Source organism: Balaenoptera musculus, chromosome 15 (genome assembly GCF_009873245.2).
Source record: "Balaenoptera musculus isolate JJ_BM4_2016_0621 chromosome 15, mBalMus1.pri.v3, whole genome shotgun sequence".
Classification (NCBI taxonomy): domain Eukaryota; kingdom Metazoa; phylum Chordata; class Mammalia; order Artiodactyla; family Balaenopteridae; genus Balaenoptera; species Balaenoptera musculus.
Genome location: NC_045799.1, coordinates 49,522,643 through 49,540,216, shown reverse-complemented (window position 1 = coordinate 49,540,216; position 17,574 = coordinate 49,522,643). Strand labels below are relative to the sequence as shown.

The 17,574-nt window shown below is 62.8% G+C and overlaps 2 protein-coding genes across 6 annotated transcripts; both read left to right on the top strand.

Moving 5' to 3' along the window:
- PGAP6 (post-glycosylphosphatidylinositol attachment to proteins 6) lies at positions 1-9,154 on the top strand. Of its 2 annotated transcripts, none has more exons than XM_036827579.1 (13): positions 1-153; positions 3,679-3,856; positions 3,939-4,131; positions 4,438-4,532; positions 4,731-4,999; positions 5,083-5,402; positions 5,802-5,889; positions 5,965-6,088; positions 6,506-6,642; positions 7,051-7,229; positions 7,298-7,444; positions 8,276-8,392; positions 8,741-9,154. In XM_036827579.1, the coding sequence occupies exons 1-13, from the start codon at positions 30-32 to the stop codon at positions 9,035-9,037; spliced, it is 2,268 nt and encodes a 755-aa protein (XP_036683474.1). In that variant the 5' UTR covers positions 1-29; the 3' UTR covers positions 9,038-9,154. The 2 variants fall into 2 exon arrangements, with proteins under 2 accessions (XP_036683474.1, XP_036683473.1); XM_036827578.1 differs by having other exon boundaries at positions 4,405-4,532.
- Positions 9,155-10,546: 1,392 nt separating this feature from the next.
- MRPL28 (mitochondrial ribosomal protein L28) lies at positions 10,547-13,724 on the top strand. 4 transcript variants are annotated; one of them, XM_036827632.1, is made up of 6 exons: positions 10,547-10,602; positions 10,951-11,248; positions 11,935-12,087; positions 12,408-12,542; positions 12,638-12,724; positions 13,333-13,724. In XM_036827632.1, exons 2-6 carry the CDS (start codon positions 10,961-10,963, stop codon positions 13,438-13,440), a joined length of 771 nt encoding a protein of 256 aa, XP_036683527.1. In that variant the 5' UTR covers positions 10,547-10,602; positions 10,951-10,960; the 3' UTR covers positions 13,441-13,724. The 4 variants fall into 4 exon arrangements, with proteins under 4 accessions (XP_036683527.1, XP_036683528.1, XP_036683530.1 ...); XM_036827633.1 differs by having other exon boundaries at positions 10,553-10,606; XM_036827635.1 differs by lacking the exon at positions 10,547-10,602 and adding an exon at positions 10,625-10,644.
- Positions 13,725-17,574: the final 3,850 nt, after the last annotated feature.

Sequence of the window (17,574 nt, the reverse complement as noted above, 5' to 3'; positions counted from 1 at the left end):
TCGGGTAGCGCCGGGCCGAGCGCGGAGCCATGCGCTGGGCTGGGACCGGGACCGGGGGCGCGGCGGTGGTGGTGGCGGTGGCGGTGCCGCTGCTGCTGCTGCTGCTGCTCTCTCGGTCCCCGCCTGCCGCCGCCGGCGACGGCAAAAAGAGCGGTGAGCGAGCGCGGACCCGCGGGCGCCATCCCGGGGGCTCGGGCTGGGGGGCGGAGGGAGCAGCGGGGGGAGCGGCCGGGATTGTGAGTCACCTGGGGGCACCTGTGCGCTCACCTGGCGCGGACGTAGGGCCCAGGTCCCCACCCTGGGTTGGGGGCGCAGGGCGGCCCCTTCCGGGGCACCGAGTGTGAGAGAGGGCGGTAGAAGGGACACCCGCGCCCCCTCCTCTGTCCCCGGGGCCGGGTTCGGCCAGACGGTCCCCTTGGAGCGAGTCCTCCCTTCCTTCCTGCTCCTCCTCCTCCCAACGGGTTCTGGTCGGGCACGAGCCTCGCACACCAGGACGTGGGGGTGAAGTGGCCCAGGGGGACTCTTCTGGGACTCCAGGAGCTGCGGGGGGGAGCTGTGAGCTCCTGGGAAGAAACATTGGGCCGTGGGATTCCCGGGTCCCCATCTGGTCTGGGAGAGGGCCAGAGTTGGGAAAAAGTTGCTTAGATCCTAAAGTAGCAGCCGGGGTGGGTGTAATGCCTCCACCCCTCCCAAGGTGACCACCACCCTACTGCAGTCACTTTCAACAGCTGGCCTTGCTTGTTGGAGGCTAGGCTCCCAGTCGTCCTCAGAACCCTAGCAGGCCAGAGTGGTTCTGAGAAATGGGCACCTCTGTGTTGTCTGGGAACTTCCACTCCCTTTGATGAAGGCCCAAGGAGGTGGCTAGACCAGAAGTTGCTGTCCTTGGGGTTCTGCAGGACACCTGAGGATGCTGAGTAAACTGCCTGATTCCTGAGGCCTTGGGCTCTCTGGTGGCCAGGCTGGTGGGGCTGGGAGGGCCCAGATGCCCCACCAGGCAGTAGGCAGCTTATCCAACACAGCCTGGGGCTGGTTCCCAGCCCATCCCCCCTTCTCTGAAATCTTGCTTCTCCAAGCTCCTGTTTCTTTGAGGGTTGTGCCTCTGGTTTCTGAGCTTGGCACAGCTTGAAATGAAAGGCAGTTTCCCTGAGATGGGCCCCTGATGAAATTGCTCCATCGGGTACCGACGAGAAAGTCATCCTTACTTTCTCCTTTCCTCCTTTTCCGGGATCAGGGCTAGGTGAGGGGTCACTGATGAAGAGTTTATGGAGATGGAAAATCTGGGGCAGCCGCTCACCTCCCAGGCCTGCTAAAGTGATCCTGGTTTCTGTGTGATCCTGGCTTCTGGGGTCTCTGGGTGGGCAGGGTCTCCGCACTGTGTGCCTGTCCTGGTTTGGAGGATGTGGGACAGGGTGCCCTTACTAGGGTTCCCAGGACAGGCTCAGGGACTTTCTTTCTCCTACCCCCAGCCCTGTGTCCTTGGAGGGGGTTGTGGGCAGAGCAGGTGTGCATGTGGCTGGAGCTCCCTGATATCAGAAATGTGTCTTCCACATCTGGCTCAGATGGAGACCTGCAGAGCTGGGGGTGGGGTGCTGGAGGGGCTGTGTGGCCTGGGAGTGGGGACCCCTAGGTCTTAGGGTGACCTCTCTTATCTCTCATGCACCTGGTGAAACTTCACAGCCACCAGCTGGGTTGCAGGTGTCCAGGGCTGGCAGGGGCCAGAGGACCTGGCCACTCTCTGGTCAGGGGGCTGCACACTGCAGCAGGACCTCCCCTGCCTGGCCCCATCTAGAAGCTGGGTGCCCGGTGGGCTGGCTGACTGTTTCTCTAAGGCCCTGTGGTCCTGGGGTGGGGTGGGGTGGGGTGGGGTGGGGGAGGGCTGCAGCAGCCTCAGGAGAAAGTTTGTATTAGCTCAGTGGCTGCTAGTCTCCTGGCACTCAGGCCACAGTTGGCAGTTGGGACTTGGTGGCCAGTAGACACCTGGAAAGCCTGGAGTGTGTCCTATGTGATGCCTACCCCTGCCCAGCCCCCAATACCGGGCTCCTCCGAGCTCAGACTGGCTTTGCAAGTGGGCTGCTATCTTTTCTCAGGGTGTTTCCATGGTAGGGCCAGGAAGCTGGCAGGAAAGCCAGCTGCTCACCTGGTTCCCTTACCTGCTCACCTGGCCCACCTGGAAGGGCCCGGGCTTGCTGCTGGGGTGGTGTGAGTTGCCAGTTTCCCAGTGGGGCAGGGGGAGGTACCCAGCTCAGAGGAGAGGGAGACCACACCCTGCTGTGTCCACAATGCATTTCTTCTTAAAGCACTTTAACATCCATTAACCATGGAGGGAGGGGCAGCCAAAGGGAGGTGCTGTCCGACTCAGCCAACTCAGAGGAAGCTAGGACCCAGAGAGGGGAAAGGATGGTCAAGGTCACAGGAGAACAAGGCCTGAGCTGGTGCTGGGGCCACGCTTCCTACCATGCAGCCCAGGTGCCTTGTCAGCCACCCCTGGGACACAGAGAGCACCAGAGCATGCCTGTTCTGTGGGAGGCCTTAGAGGGAGGGTCTGAGTGGGCACCCTCACCCACTCATTGGGCAGGTGGTTACACCATGGGCCCCAGACACATGCTCCAGCGGTTAATGGACACTCCCAGGAGGGCCCTAATCCTGGATGGGGCCGCAGGCCTCTCTGCCCAGTCCCAGCAGACCTTCAGAGCTGGTCTGGGAAAGGCTGGCATGACAAAAGGGGGCTGCAAGTGCAAACTTTTTGGAGTGTGTGGGGGAGGGCAGCTGGGGAGCCATGGAGGTGGGGGCCTGGGAGCCACTGCCAGGACTGGGGCGCAGGGGAGCCCTGGGCTGGGGCCACTCTGCAGGGGCTTGTGCCCACTGGAGCTGGGGGTAGCCATTCCAGCCTAGGTCCCCTCCCCACAGGGTCTCTGCCTGCCTCCTGTCTGGGTGAGGAGGGATGACGGCTCTGGTGCAACTGTATCCCAAATCATGGCCTGAGCAGGCGGCCAGCCTCCAGACCTGGACTCCCTGGCCTGTCCAGTGGAACCAGGATCAAGGATGCTGGAGCTGGGGAGGCTCAGAGGAGGTGGGGGAGAGTGTCCTGGCGTCTAGTGCCCAGGGCAGTTGTGGGGGCTCCCGCCCTGACCACTTCCTGTGCCCTTCAGACTCCATCCCTCAGCCCTGGATGTGCCAGGGCTGCAGTGGAGGGAGGGGAGGGGGGGCTGTGACCAGTGTGGAGAGGAGCTGCCCTCTGAGTGGGGCTCTTCCTGCTTCTAAGGTCTGAGACCGTTGGGGTGATCGGTGTTGGGTGGCTGTGGGACTCGTTGATAAGGGGTGGCTGGTGGGTGGGATGTGGAGATCTGGGGAAAGTTGGCAGAGGAATGGCTGTGGGGGACTGAGCCTGTGAGCTAGAGATCGTTGGCAGGGCTGGAGGGGTTTAGAAAGATGGATGTGTGGACGTGAGTGGGAACGTGATGCCTGAGTGAAAACTTCTGAGCCCTGGGCCCTTGCCAAGGGCTGGGGGGGAGCAGTGACCTTTCCGAGGTCAGAGTGGGCATGCCAGGCATCCCAGGGGCTCCATGGCTTCCCTCGCCCCTTCTCTCCGGCCCAGGCCAGGCATGAGGGCCTCCATCTTCTCCCCAGGGGAGGGGGATCCTGGGCACCCTGGCCTGGCTGACAGCGCCTTCTCCGCAGATGCCAGGCTGGTGTCGGAGCAGTTTTCGCAGGCCCCGCAGAAGCTGGCTTTCTACAGCTGGTATGGCAGCGCCAGGCTCTTCCACTTCCGGGTGCCCCCAGACACAGTGCTGCTGCGCTGGCTGCTGCAGGTGTCCAGGGGCAGTGGCCCTACCTGCACCAACATGGAGATCACTGTGTAGGTGCCCGCCCGCCGCCCCCGCCCCCGCCTGAGCCGCCTGGGCCGACACCTGAGCCTGCCCTGCTCTCCCTGCCTCCAGGTACTTCCGCTATGGTGCCCCTCCCGTCATCAACCCACTGGGCACCAGCTTCCCTGACAACACCTCCGTTCAGCCCTCCTTCCTCCTCAAGATGCTGCACAGCAACGCCTCCGTCAACATCTCCCACCCAGCACCCGGGGACTGGTTTGTGGCCGCCCACCTGCCCCCCTCATCCCATAAGATTGAGGTGAAGGTAAGGGGGCTCCCTCCAGGGACAGGGGGTGGGCAGGACCCCACAGTGCATGAATGGCCAGTCCCTATTTTTCATCTCCCCAGGGCAGACTTTGCTCAGGGCTCTGCTGACCAGCCCTGCCACTCCACCCTAGGGCTCTATGGTCCAGCCCTGACACCCTCCCCCTGCAGGTTCTCTGGTCCAGCCCCACCTCCCCCAACCCTAGGGCTCTCTGGTCCAGCCCTGCTGCCCCCTCCTGCTTCCCCTTCTCCCCTGTGCCTGCTCTCTCCTTAGGGCTTTGTTCCCACCTGTGCCTACATCTTCCAGCCTGACATGCTGGTCGTGCGAGTGGTCGAGGTCTCCATCCTGGAGCCTGACATGCCCTTTCCACAGACCCTCCTCTCCCACCCCAGCTACCTCAAGTGAGTGGAGGTTTGGTGGAGTGGGTGGTACTGCTGTCCTCACTGCGGGTGAAAGCGGTGGGTCTGTGTCTCTGGGTCGTGCTAAGAAGTGGGGGCCAGGTGTCTCGCCCCCTTTGGCTACCACTCTGAGGGTGAAGTATACGGGGAGGTTGGTTGAAGCCGCAGAGCCCAAGTGAGGACGTATCCCCTTGGCTGCAGAGTCTTCGTCCCCGAGTACACCCAAGAGCTGCGGCTGGAGCTGCAGGGCTGTGCATCCAACGGGAGCCTGGGCTGCCCTGTGCGCCTCACCGTGGGCTCAGCCACCCTGCCTGGAAACTTCCAGAAGGTGCTCACTTGCAGCGGCCCCACCCAGGCCTGCCGCCTGCTGCTGCCCTCACCACCCTGGGACCGGTGGCTGCAAGTGACGGCCAAGAGCCTCGCCGGGCCCCGTGTGTCCGTGGCTTTCAGTGCTGTGGCTGCCCTCACAGGTGGGCTGAGCAGGGAGATGGCTCTGCCCCCTGCCTTCCGCCCTCAGGCCTTCCTCCAGCTGAGCTCCTTGTGGTCCTGACAGCCTGCAGGCCGTGGAGTGTGAACTTCCAGCACCTTCTGCAGAGCAGCCCAAACCAGAGCAGCAACGCCTCCACCAGTCTGCTTCCCCCGACCCCCAGCTACCAGGACCTGGACCGGAGGGGCAGGGTGGGCGGCGGCCCCTTCTGCCTCAGGAGCTTCCCCGTCCTGCGGGAAGACGTGGACGTGGTATCCGTGCGCTTCCAGCCCCTGGACAGGGTCTCGGTGCTCGTGCAGTCAGACATGCCCTCGGTGATGCGGCTGAACCTCAACACGGGCATGGACAGCGGGGGCTCCCTCACCATCTCCATGCGGGTCAACAAGGTACCTTGGTCCAAGAACCCCTAGAGGTCCGGCTCGGATCAGGGCCCAGGGTCCAGGGCTCAGACCTGCCTGGGCAGAGCGATGCTGCTCAGGCCTCCCTGTGCCAACTTTGGCACGGAGACGGGATTGGGGTGGCCTTTCGGGCAACAAAGTGAGCCCGGCAGGCGTTGGGCCAGAACAGGCACCATCTGAGAAACAGAAGGCCTGTTCTGCGGGGCAGCAGGTCCCCGTCGGCAGGCCCAGGGCTGCAGGTAGGGTCAGAAGCTGGGTGCCCCAGGCCTGGTGGGGAAGGGTCCTGGTGGGCCCTGAGCCAGCGGGGGCCACAGAGAACGGCACCCAGCACCAGGGGTGAACTTGAGGTGGAGGCCGGGGACTGACCCTGAACGGCCTCCTTTCCAGACTGCGATTGCCAACACCTCAGTGGTAGCCTGTGTGACTGCTGCCTCACCCTTGCTCAGCTTCAACGCTTCGCTCAGCTGCACCACAGGTATAGGTGGCATCCGGCCCCGGGACCAGCAGGCCCTCTGGCTCCCTATGACCAGGCCTTCCTCCTCCCCTGCAGCCTTCTTCCAGGGCCACCCCCTGTCTCTGAGTGCCTCTTCTCCCACGGCCAACCTCATCATCCCCTACCCAGAGACAGACAACTGGTACCTCTCCCTGCAGCTCATGTGCCCCGAGAGACCTGAGTAAGTAAACTTGAGGGCAGCCAGCCAAATCGTTGCGCTCGGGACCATGGACAGGGCTGCCCGTATCCCAGTTTGGGGCTGACCCGACTTCCTGCAAGCCGTGCAGGGTCAGTTGCCTTTTGGGAGTTCTAAAGGGTTCCCCACCTCCACCTGGCCACTCCTCCCGTGGCAGCTCTGAGAGTCCGGACACAAGCAGGGGGACTGGTCCAGGACACAGCCCCAGACAGTCTGGTACTCGGACAGCGGGAGGAAGAGGGGCATCTTGGCCTCGCAGAGCTCGTGGCTGCTGTCCTCCAGGGCTTGGAGCTCGGGGGCCTCAACTCTGTGTTCATGTGTCCAAGACCCTGCTGGGAGCACTGGTGGGGGACTGACCGGCAGACCTCAGCAGCCAGCCTTCCTATGGCCCCTTCCTCGCAGGGAGTGTGAGCAGGCCTCGGTCCTCGTGGAGACCACCTTGTACTTGGTGCCCTGCTTGAATGACTGTGGACCCTACGGCCAGTGCCTCCTGCTGCGCAGACATGGCTACTTGTACGCGGGCTGCAGCTGCAAGGCAGGTGAGGGACGGTCCTGATGTCTCCCCCAACTCGTGCCCTTGGCCTCCCAGCCCTGTGCCTTCCTCTGGGAGCCCATCCCAGCTCTGCCCCCGAAGAGCAAGGACAGATGCCCCCTTCCCGCCCCTACCGTGCCCCCGTGCGGGCACAGAGAGGCACCCCCAGAGATGGTACTGCCTTCTGATCTTGGCCTCCCCTGCCCACACCTGCCCACACCTACCCACACTGGCATCCACCTACCCACATGTGCCCCACACCTACCCACACCTGTCCCGGCCTGCTCAGAGGTGAGGAAGGGGCTTCTCTGCAGGGCCCTGGGTGAGGGGCGGGCCCTGAGGTTCCAAAGCGCCCCCTGCCGAGCCTGCCCCACTTGCCCGGCTTCAGCCCCCTCTGCATTGCCTTGGCCCACAGGCTGGCGTGGGTGGAGCTGCACAGACAACAGCACAGCCCAGACGGCGGCCCAGCAGAAGGCGGCCGCCCTCTTGCTTACCCTGAGCAACCTCGTGTTCCTGGCCCCCATCGCCATCTCCGTGCACCGCTCCCTCCTGGTGGAGGCCTCCGTCTACGCCTACACCATGTTCTTCTCCACGGTAGGCCTGCTTGCTCCCCTGGGGGTGGTAGGGGGACCTGGGCTGCCGCTCACCGCCCGGCCCCACAGTTCTACCACGCCTGCGACCAGCCGGGTGAAGCGGTGCTGTGCATCCTCAACTATGACACACTGCAGTACTGCGACTTCTTGGGCTCCGGAGTGTCCATCTGGGTCACCATCCTTTGCATGGCCCGGCTGAAGGCCGCCCTGAAATACGTGAGCGATTTCCTGATACCCGGGGTCTGGGCTCTGGTGGGGCGGAGGCCCTTGTGCGCAGTGTGTCGAGGGAGACACCAGAAAGGGGGTATGGCCGCTGCCCTTCGAAACCTCTTGTACTAACCAGTCGCCTGCTAGAAGAGGCTGCCTCCAGTTGTGAAGGGACTGTGTCAGCTGCTCGGAGGATGCCAGGAAAAGAAGGTGGTGGGCAGGGTTGGGCGAGGCCTGTCTCTCTCCCAGGGCCCCATTCAGAGAGGAGGCCTGGAACCCCAACCCTGGACCAGACCTCCCTGAGAAGCGCCCAGCTGTGCTCCTGGAGTCCCTGGTGCTGAGGACACTTTGGGGACTTTTCTGCTGCAGCCGGGCTTGGCTGATGGAGATGCGTGCCCTGGTGCCCTGCCTGCCCAAGTTTGTGCCCCAGAAATTCACCTGTGGGGAATTCCCTGGCAGTCCAGTGGTTAAGACTCCGTGCTTTCACTGCTGAGGGCGGCGTGGGTTCAATCCCCGGTCAGGGAACTAAGATCCCGCAAGCTGTGCAGCACGGCCAAAACAAAACAAAACACATTAGAAATCCACCTGTGGATGGACCCTTGGGACTGATGGATCCCAGCAATGCAGGAGCTGGAGGAGGGGCACCTCCCTCCCAGCCAGCAGAGCAGGGCAGGGTGTGCCAGTTGCTCCAAGGGGACTGGCAGAGGTGCTGGGGGGCAGTAGGGACAGTGGGATGACCAGCAGGCCCAAACCACCTGCTCCTGCTGGACCTTGTGCCATCAAAAACGAACCAGGCCTAGCGCTCCTGTGACCCTGCCATCGTCCCTGTGTTTTGCCCAGGTTCTGTTTCTCCTGGGCGCTCTGGTCTTCGCCATGTCCTTGCAGCTGGACCGCAGGGCCGCCTGGAACACAATGGGGCCTTGCCTCTTTGCCATTGTGGTCATGGTCACCATGTGGGTAAGGAACTAGGGCAGGCCTGGGGTCCTGCCCAGGCTCCCTCTCCTGGTAATTGGGGTAAAAGAGCATGGGCTCTCCATACACGCTCGCTCTGGGAGGAGAGAGCATGGCCCCTCATTTTGGCCATGTTCTCAGTCCTGGGTCTGAGTCCTCCAGATCTGCCGAGGGCTGCCAGTGGCACCCACAGGGGCTCAGTGTGGCTTCATGCCCAGGGCCTGGGCCTGAGGAACCCATAGATCTTTGTGCCCTTGAACCCCTCCAAGCAGCCCACACTCCCAGACCTGGGCAGGCCCCTGGGAGCTGTGGCTGCAGCCCCTGTGCCAACACTCGTGCGGTGGTTTTCTCCAGGTGTACCGCTGTGGGCGCCGGCGCCACTGCTACCCCCCATCCTGGCAGCGCTGGGTCTTCTACCTCCTGCCCGGCATCTCCATGGCCGCTGTGGCCATCACCATCTACACTTCCATGATGACCAGCGACAACTATTACTACACCCACAGCATCTGGCACATGCTGCTGGCAGGGAGCGCAGCCTTCTTGCTGCCACCACGTGAACAGCACACCAAGCCTTGGGCCTGCTCCCAGAAGCTCACCTGCCACTATGAGATCTGCAAGAACCACCGGGACGAGTTGTACACAGTGACATGACACAGCCAGCTTGGGGACACCTGCAGCTTTGATGATCTCTCCAGCCAGGGGCAGGACCAAGGGAGAGGGACCCTGTCCAGATCCATTTCCAACTGAATAAAATTGCCCTGAGCACTCTTTTGCTTTCTCCTGCAGAGGAGAGGACCACACCCCCAACTCCCTTGTGCCCACTGGCTGCCAGCTGACTCGGTCCCTCTGCAGGTCCCAGCTGGTATCTGCAGTGGCCCCTGGGGCCTGGGCCTGGCTGCCTGGAGACCACAGGTACCATGTGGGGTCAGGCTCTGAGTTCTTCTGGCTTGGGGATGGTTGGAGGGAGATGTGGTGTAAGAGTCCCCCATTGCCCTATTCCCCTGTGAGGCTGTGGTATGAGAGACCCAGGTGGGCCGAGGAGGCCTGAGCCCACCTCCCATGGGCCCCTGCCCCGTAGGCTGGGAGCTATGCCATCCCTGGCTCATTGACACCTTGTGCCCCTGAATGCCAGCCTGCCTCGGGCATGGGGATGCCCCCTGCTGATACATTTGCCATGGGAAGGAGTGACCACATTTACCAGGGAGCTGATGGCACTGGGGTGTCCATAAGGGCCAGCTGCCATGGGTAGCATGGGGGAGGCTGACTTCTGGCTGTCCAGCCCTCCCCCTTTACTCCCTTTGGCTCTCAGTTTTGGAGCTGCAGGCCCCTGAGATGAGCTTCCTGGGGAGGGGGCTGCCAAGCTGCTCTGGGAGTGCTGGGCCTGCAGGGCACACCTTGTCCCATCTTTGTGTCCCATTGACCCCTGGGTTCCTGGGCCCTGTCTAGGGAGCATCTCCTTGAGTTACTCCCAGGAGAGAAGGTGATGGCTGCCGGCCCGCACTGGCCCAACCACACGTTTGGGGAGGGGGCTCCTGGAGACCTGGCCCTGCCTTTCTCCTTCCTCTGTGGTGGAAGCACGGTATCGCCTGCTGACTGCCCCAGGAGCAGTGCCCTGCCCCTCCCTAAGGGGCTGCTGTCTGTGTGAGGGTGCTGGACAGGGCTGCTGAGCCCAGGGTGGGGGGCACCCACTCTCCCATCTTTTGGCCCTGGCGTCTTCCCTTCTGAGTCCTGTCCAGGCTGCGGCCTCCCTGGAGGCTTCCCGCACCCCCAGTCACCCAGCACTTGGCCACTGGAGCATTCTCTAGGCTTGTAAAGCGGAAACATTTATATACAGTATTTTGGGGAGGAATTTTTTCAAGACATTTAAGACGTATTTTTCTGTAGCTCTGATTGCACTGTGATTAGTGAATTTAATATTCTACATGATGTTTCAAGGCAAAAGAGTTTTTACATTGTTTTCTGGGCTCCTTCCGGGAGGAGGGGAGGTGGGACCGAGAATGACAAGTCCCTGCTCCCAGGAAATGGGCCCACACTTGCCGACGGTGCCTGCAGCTGCCGCCGTCTCCGCAGCGAGTTTTCCACGGTCCCTAAAGACGGGAAAGGGGGCGGGACGAGGGGGGGCGTTGTAGACCGACCGGCTTTGCAGCCAGTCAGCGGCGGGTGGAAGGCAAGGTGCCGCGGCACGACTTCCGGTTCCGGCGGGGAGCGGGACTCGGGTAGGTAGGTGGTGCGGCCGGCTCTGGAATCGGGGTCTTGCGGTGGTTGGGCAGCCCGGGGTCACGCGGCTGGGGTCGGGGCCGCGCGGGGGCACGGGGTCGAAGTTGGGGCCGCGCGGGGGGCCGGGCGCGGGGGTGACGGAGGCGGAGCCGGGGGTCGGGATGGGGCTGGAGGCCGGGGGCGGGAGTCGGGGGATCGGGCCTCTTGGAGTTACGCGGCTGGGCTCGGGGCCGCGCGGGGCCTTGGGGCCGGGGTAGAGGCGGCGCGCCGGGGGCTGGAGTCGGGGGTGGGGGTCGGGGCCCGCGTCCGGCCGGGCGCGCGTGACGGTGGCCCCTGCCTCCTGCCAGGCTCGCCACGATGCCCCTGCACAAGGTCCCGGTCGGCCTGTGGAAGCAGCTCCGGCTGCGGGAGGGCATCTACTCCCGCCTGCCCCAGCACTACCTGCGTTCCTTGGAGGAGGCGCGGACGCCCACTCCCGTGCACTACAGGCCCCACGGGGTCAAATTCAAGATCAACCCCAAGAACGGGCAGCGGGAGCGCGTGGAGGACGTGCCCATTCCCGTTCACTATCCCCCGGAGTCCCAGCTGGGGCTCTGGGGCGGCGAGGGCTGGGTGCAGGGTCACAGATACGTCAACAACGACAAGGTGGGTGAGCAGGACGGGCTTGAGCGGTACTTCCTGGGCCTCGCTGCCTTGCTCCGGGCTCTGGAGGTACCTGGACAGTGAAAGGGACCCCCACCCCTCTGGGAGAGGGAGCTTACAGTCTGGTGGAGACACAGCTCCATCTGAAGAGTGTCCTCAGGAGTAAAAAGTCACAGTTTCGGTAGCCAGATCGAGTGTATAGATGAGGAGCCCTGTGTGGTGAGAAGAGATGGAGAATGAGGTTTAAGGTCACCTGTCAGCTTGACCGCCATACTTTCTCTACTCCTCGTGACACCTACAGGGCTGGCATTTAGGAAGGCCGAGAGGCTCACCTGGGAGCAGGTCTCCTGAGTCTGCCCCCTGAGCTGTGTTGCCTCTGGTGGGGAGCCTGGGGGAAGGAGGGGGCTTATGTCTTTGAGGCCTCCTAGGCTAGCGTCTCCCTTTGCCTTTGGCCCCTTGGTCCCTGGTTTGGGATGTGATGACCTGTGAACCGTGGAGTTATGGTCGTGTGTGCGGTGTGTCTGGAATAAACACCAGCAACTTGGGCAAGGTCTGGGGAGAAGCTGACCTCTGGGTGGGCACCTGGGTCCCCAGGTGGGGACTGCTTCATGCAGCTCCACATGCCCAGTCTCCCCACTCCAGTGTGTGGGGAGAAGCAGCAGCGCTCACCAAGTTTCTTGCCCCCTCAGCTCTCCAAGAGGGTGAAGAAGGTGTGGAAACCGCAGTTGTTCCAGCGTGAGCTTTACAGTGAGATCCTGGATACCAGGTTCACCGTGACCGTGACCATGCGCACCTTGGACCTCATCGACGAGGCCTACGGGTTTGACTTCTACATTCTCAAGGCAAGCAGATCTGCACCACGCTGGGGTTCCCTGTGAGATATAAACGGGACCATGTCCCTTTCTGGGCAGCCCCAGTGGGAGTCCATCACTGTGGACGGCCATCTTGCCCATGTGGCCAAGAGAGCACAGCTGCCTCCTTCTCTGCTCTTAGACCTTCCTCGCTTCTGGTCTGGGTGCTGGGGCTGCCCACCTCGCCTAAAGTGCTCCACCAGGCTGGCCTGGGGGCTGCCAGCTGCTGGGGAGGAAGCTGGAGGGGCCGGCTGGTGGGGTGGGCAGGGCCCTGCCCGCAGCACCTGGCCCCATGCAGAGCCTCCTGCCAGACCCCGAAGGAGGACCTGTGCTCCAAGTTTGGGATGGACCTGAAGCGAGGGATGCTGCTGCGGCTCGCCCGACAGGACCCCCAGCTGCACCCAGATGACCCCCACAGGAGAGCGGCCATCTACGACAAGTACAAGGTCAGGGCTCCAGCCTTTACTTACTGCTTCTCGTGGGCCCCCTGGCCGGCTGCCCACCCCTGACCTCACCCGCAAGCCCGTCTCTGTCTGCCCAGGCGTTTGTCATCCCGGAGGCAGAGGCCGAGTGGGTTGGCCTGACGCTGGACGAGGCCGTGGAGAAGCAGAGGCTCCTAGAAGAGAAGGTGAGCATGTGTGAGCACCAGCTGCCCTGCCCTCTCAGGAGTGGGCACAGCTGCCAAGCAGCAGCCCCTGGGGTGTGTTGACAGGGGCACTGGGTGGGCTTGGGGAGGCACTGCTACCCAGCGGGAGCCGTGGGCTGTGGTCTCCGCGTGGCCCACTCCCTCCCCTCCAGGTCCTGACCCTCTCCTGCCCCCCCTGGCTGGTTTCGTGGATGGGAAGATGGATAAGAGCTGGATGCTTGGCACCATCAATTTCTGTGGCCACCTAGTATTCCGCAGGGTCTGCCCAGTACTGCACTGAGGCCTTTTGTGTCTGTCCCCTAGAGGAGTCTGGAGCGTGTGATAGCTGCCAGGACAGGGGGCCCATCGTAGCTGCTGCCCCTTCTCTCTGCCCGGAGTCTCTGCAGCCAAGGCCCCTGCGGCCCCTCTCCCACGAACAGAGCACTGTCCTCTGGGCTGGGGGCTAGCGGATGGCAAGTAGCCTTGCTTGACCCCGTGGCCAAGCAGGAGGGGCCTGGTCCTCTCATGCTTGATTCCTCTTGGTGTTTGGTCAGCAGCTGGATCCCCACCCTCCCCAGAGCGCCTCACTGTGACCTGTCTTGTCTCTCTAGGACCCCGTTCCTCTGTTCAAGGTCTACGTGGAGGAGCTGATTGAGCAGCTTCAGCAGCAAGCGCTGTCTGAGCCGGCAGTGGTGCAGAAGAGAGCCAGCAGGACGTAGCCGCACTGGGACCTGGGCCTGACAGCCAGGCTCAGCACCCCGCCCCCTTTGGCACTGTGGACAGAGCCTGGGGTGGTGGTGAGGGCCACCCGTGGTCGTGTGTGCTGGCCGTGCAGCTCCCGGGTGGGGTGGGCTTTGTGGAGGCCCCAGGAGGTCTCTTGTCCCAGGATCCCCAGAGGCCTGGGGCCCTCTCGCTGCCTCTGTCCCCCCCTCCCCGCAGTGGAGGCCCTGCCAAGGCAGGTCACCACCTTCGGGGGACAGTGTGAGTAAAGTCTGAGCCGGGCTGTGTGTGTGCTGCTTTGCTTAGAGGATCAGGCTCACCCCGTGCCTCAGAGACCCGGGACGCAGCTGAGGTGGGTGGTGGTCCCTAGGTGTGCAAGGTTTTGGTGCTCTTCTCTTCTCTGGGAGAACCCAGCATTGTGGGAGGCATCCTAGGATAGAGTAGGACTGTGCTTGCTCCTCCTCATTGCACATTGCCTGGAATGTTCTCCAGAGCAGAGGCCTGGTGCTATGTTCTGGCTCTGGGAGTGGCTGTATGGTGTCTGCACCAGCACTGCCTTTGGGGTGGCGAGCACCACCCCCCCCCCAGCTCTGGGAGGTGCAGGGGCCGCAGAGGGTGCTGCTGGTGCCAGTGTCTCACAGGGAAGGCCTTGAGTCTGGAGCTTCTGTTAGCACCTCCCTGTCACGGTCCAGAAGGAGGCAGAAGCCACATGGCCTGCGGGGCCTGTGACACAGATGTTCCCTCTTCAGCTGACCCAGACCTGAACTTGGGTGGGGATGTGGCCCCCAGTGGGAGGCTGAACCAGGCACCTGAAGCCTTTCCTGCTCTGAGATTTGGGGGTGGCATGACCCTCTTCGCTGACCCTACCTGGAAATCCTGAGCACTGAGACCCATTTGGGTCTCTCTGGGAGGACACAGGTGGGTTCCCCTGACCTGGTCCTGGCAGCTGACTGAGGGGCACCAGGCTCCCCTGAGGGAGCCGTGGAAGTGATGCCACCTGGGCTGTGTTTATGGGGTGGGAGGCCAGAGGGAGCGTGCAGCTGGCCAGTGAGCATGGCTGCAAGAGGGCCCTGGAGGCTCCATGGCTCGCAAGGAGGTCATCCAGGATGGGGGGCTGCCTTGGGGTCAGAGCCCTGTGGGGAGTGCCCCAGAGGTCACCAGTTCCAGTCTCTTCCGGGGACACCTCGAGACCCCATGTGTCCTCATCCCTATTCTGTGACCGTTTTAATTTTTTAAGAATTTTACCAAAAGCTGATGATGCCCAGCTCACGCCTGGCCCGGCTCTGTGGGCTGGCAACGCCCAGCCCAGTTGTCTGAACCACACAGACTGCTGGTGCTCTGGGTGGGCCAGTCTCCCCAGCTTCCACCTCCTGGTTCCCTCCCACGTTCAGGATCCCCTTTCTGTGCCCCGCCCCCTTCCCCCCCCCCAACCCCAGTCTGTTGCCTGGGTACCCCTGCGATGCGCACCCAGAACATCCCCAGTTCACTGATATTGACTCAGGTACCCCTCCCTTGCCTGCTCCTTCCTGCCCCAACTAAGGCCACAGGCCGAGGGGGTGCCTGTGCCATTCCTGGAGCCTCGAGGGACCTGAGGGACCTGGCGCTGACATAGGGATTGTGGCCTGAGCAGGGTGGGGGCTGGGCCAGGTGTGAGCAGTCCGGGGGAGGGAGAGGTGGATGGAGGGTGGAATTGGCCTCCCTGTCAGCACTGGTGGGCCCAGGCTGGCTTCTGCTGCCTCCTGGGAGGAGCTTGGCATGCCCTTAGCAGGTCACTTGCCCCCCGCCTAGCCTGAGGCTGGACTGAGTTGGGGGTCTCAGTGTGGTCCTGGCCCTAGAACTAAAACATGAGCCTTTTTCTGGTGGTGCAGCATCAGTTTCCTCAAATTCTCACAAAAATCCTTGCCTCAGGAAAGGTTCAGAAGCCCTCACTGAGTGACAGACTCACTCCCCAGCCCCAAGAAAACAATAACCCAGACCTTCCGGTTTCCTCTGGGAGGTGGGAGTGGGGAGAGGACACAAGGGCTGCACTCACCCACAAGCACGGATCCAGGAGCTGAGCTGCCCATCAGCTACACGTCCCTGCCTTCCACGTGTCCCACCCCCCCCACCCCCGCGGCCCTGGTCAGGCGGAGGCCCCTGAGCTGCCTTCATTTTCGTCTCCCGTCAACCACATCTCTGCACAGTCTCAACCACAGTCTCTGTTACTCTTGTCAGAGCTCCGGTTCTGCCCTGGCTGAGTCCCTGCAGCCAATCAGGACCCTGGGTTGGTGCAGGGCAGGGGGTTGTGCTGATCAAGGTCGAACCTGTGGAATCCTGAGCTGCCCTGCACTGACCCGTGGCTGCAAACAGGCCATGCCCCATCTCTGCACCAGTTGGGTCAACCCTCCTATGTGTTTCTATGACAACAGAGCTCAACCAGTCGGCTTCCATGCTGGGCTGTGGACAGGAGGGTGAAGCGTCACTATGGCTATGGACTGGGGAGGGGCTCTCGGGACCAGCACTGGAGGCCCTGACAGTAGCATGGCCGTCAACACCATGATGTCTCAAGGCCCTGTTGTGTCCACTGCCTGATTCCACTGCCCCTGTGTCCCAGGGCAGGCAAAAGGACCAACCCTACCTAGAGAGGGGACAACCTAGGCTGAGAGGGGCAGGGCTCAGTCCAGGGCTCTGTGCCTGACCCCTCACCATCAGGGTCTGCAGGGTGGCAGGTGTGCAGAGGGCAACCTGCGCCCTTTCAGGGTGCTGGGAGCACAAGGGAGCCGCTGTGGGGCCCATCCACACGCACTGGGACCCACCTCAACCTTCACCATCCATTGCTGCCCCCTTGAGCCCCTCTCCTCCCACTGCCACTGGCTACCCCCTAGCTGGAGCCCTGGGTCAGGAGAACTTGCCCAGCAGCACCAGCCCTGTGCAGATTGGCACCCTGTGCCGTAGCATGCCAGAGCCCTCCCCAGCTCACCCTGAGCCCCAGAATGAGGCTCCAGGCCCTGGCCCCTTTACCACCCACAGGTGACCCAGCCCACTTTGCTCTTGGAGGAGATCTGTCTGCACATGGCATCCAGCACAGCAGGGGATGCCCCAAGGCTGGGGGTGGAAGCCCCATGACTGGGCAGCTTGGGGTGTGGCCAGGCCAGTGTGAAGAGTTCAGGACAAGTCCAGGGTGCAGGCCGAGCAGCTTCTGTGCCCTGTGGCTCTGGGCCCAGCCCAGCCTGCCCTGTGCGTGTTCCCTCAGATGTGTGACCACTCTGGACTCCTGTTCCATGCTCCCCCTTACTCCTGGGTCCCTCTGGCTTTGGCAGTGGCCTCGGCAGGGGCCTGCCTCAGCCTTGGCTTCTTCCTGGGGGCTTGAGGCCCACACCTGCTTCTCCAAGCCCTGCAGCTGTTCCTCCATCTTCTGCTCAGCAGGTGGGGCTGGGCCTCCTAGGGCTCTCAGGTGCCCTACGTGGGGGCCTTGACCAGGAGGTGCTGACCCCGGGGACTTTTTGAAAGGCCAGGGGTTGTCATGGAGATGGGGTGGGGGTGGCTCTGGGCTGCTCTCTATCCTGCAACACCCAGGATGGCCAGTTCTTGGAGTGATGCTGCATTGTGCCCTTGCTGAATAGCTGTGGCCTTGAGACATCAGGGAAGGCCTCACTGAGGCCAGCAGACCCTGGGGCAGGCCACAGGAAGAGCGGGTGCAAAGACACAGGGTTGGAAAGTGTCCCAGGGTCCTACTGGGTGGAGACACAAGGTCTGTGGGGCAGGAGGGCCATGCTGGGGTTGTGTGTGTCTGTGTGTCCAAAGGACTAAGGAGAGGGCTGCGGAGGGGTTGGCAGGCAGAGGTGAGGCCCGTAGGCCGTTTGGGGTCTGAGGTGGAGGAGAGCTTGGATCTGCCTCCTGGGGGTGCGGAGTTCCTCCTGCTCCTCCTCCTGCTGCCCTCACGCATTTTCTCACCAGACTGGGCCTGGCTTTCAGCTCCTGGGACAAGCCTGACCTGAAGTCTTCCTCTCAGTAGGGGCTGCAAGGACACTGTTCCTGCCACTGCCAGAGCATCAGGAAGGGCATGGAGTGGCCTAGCACATGTCCCAAGAGAGGGACAGGGACCCCTAACACTGGACATGCATGAAACACACACACAAAAAAACACCCAACAG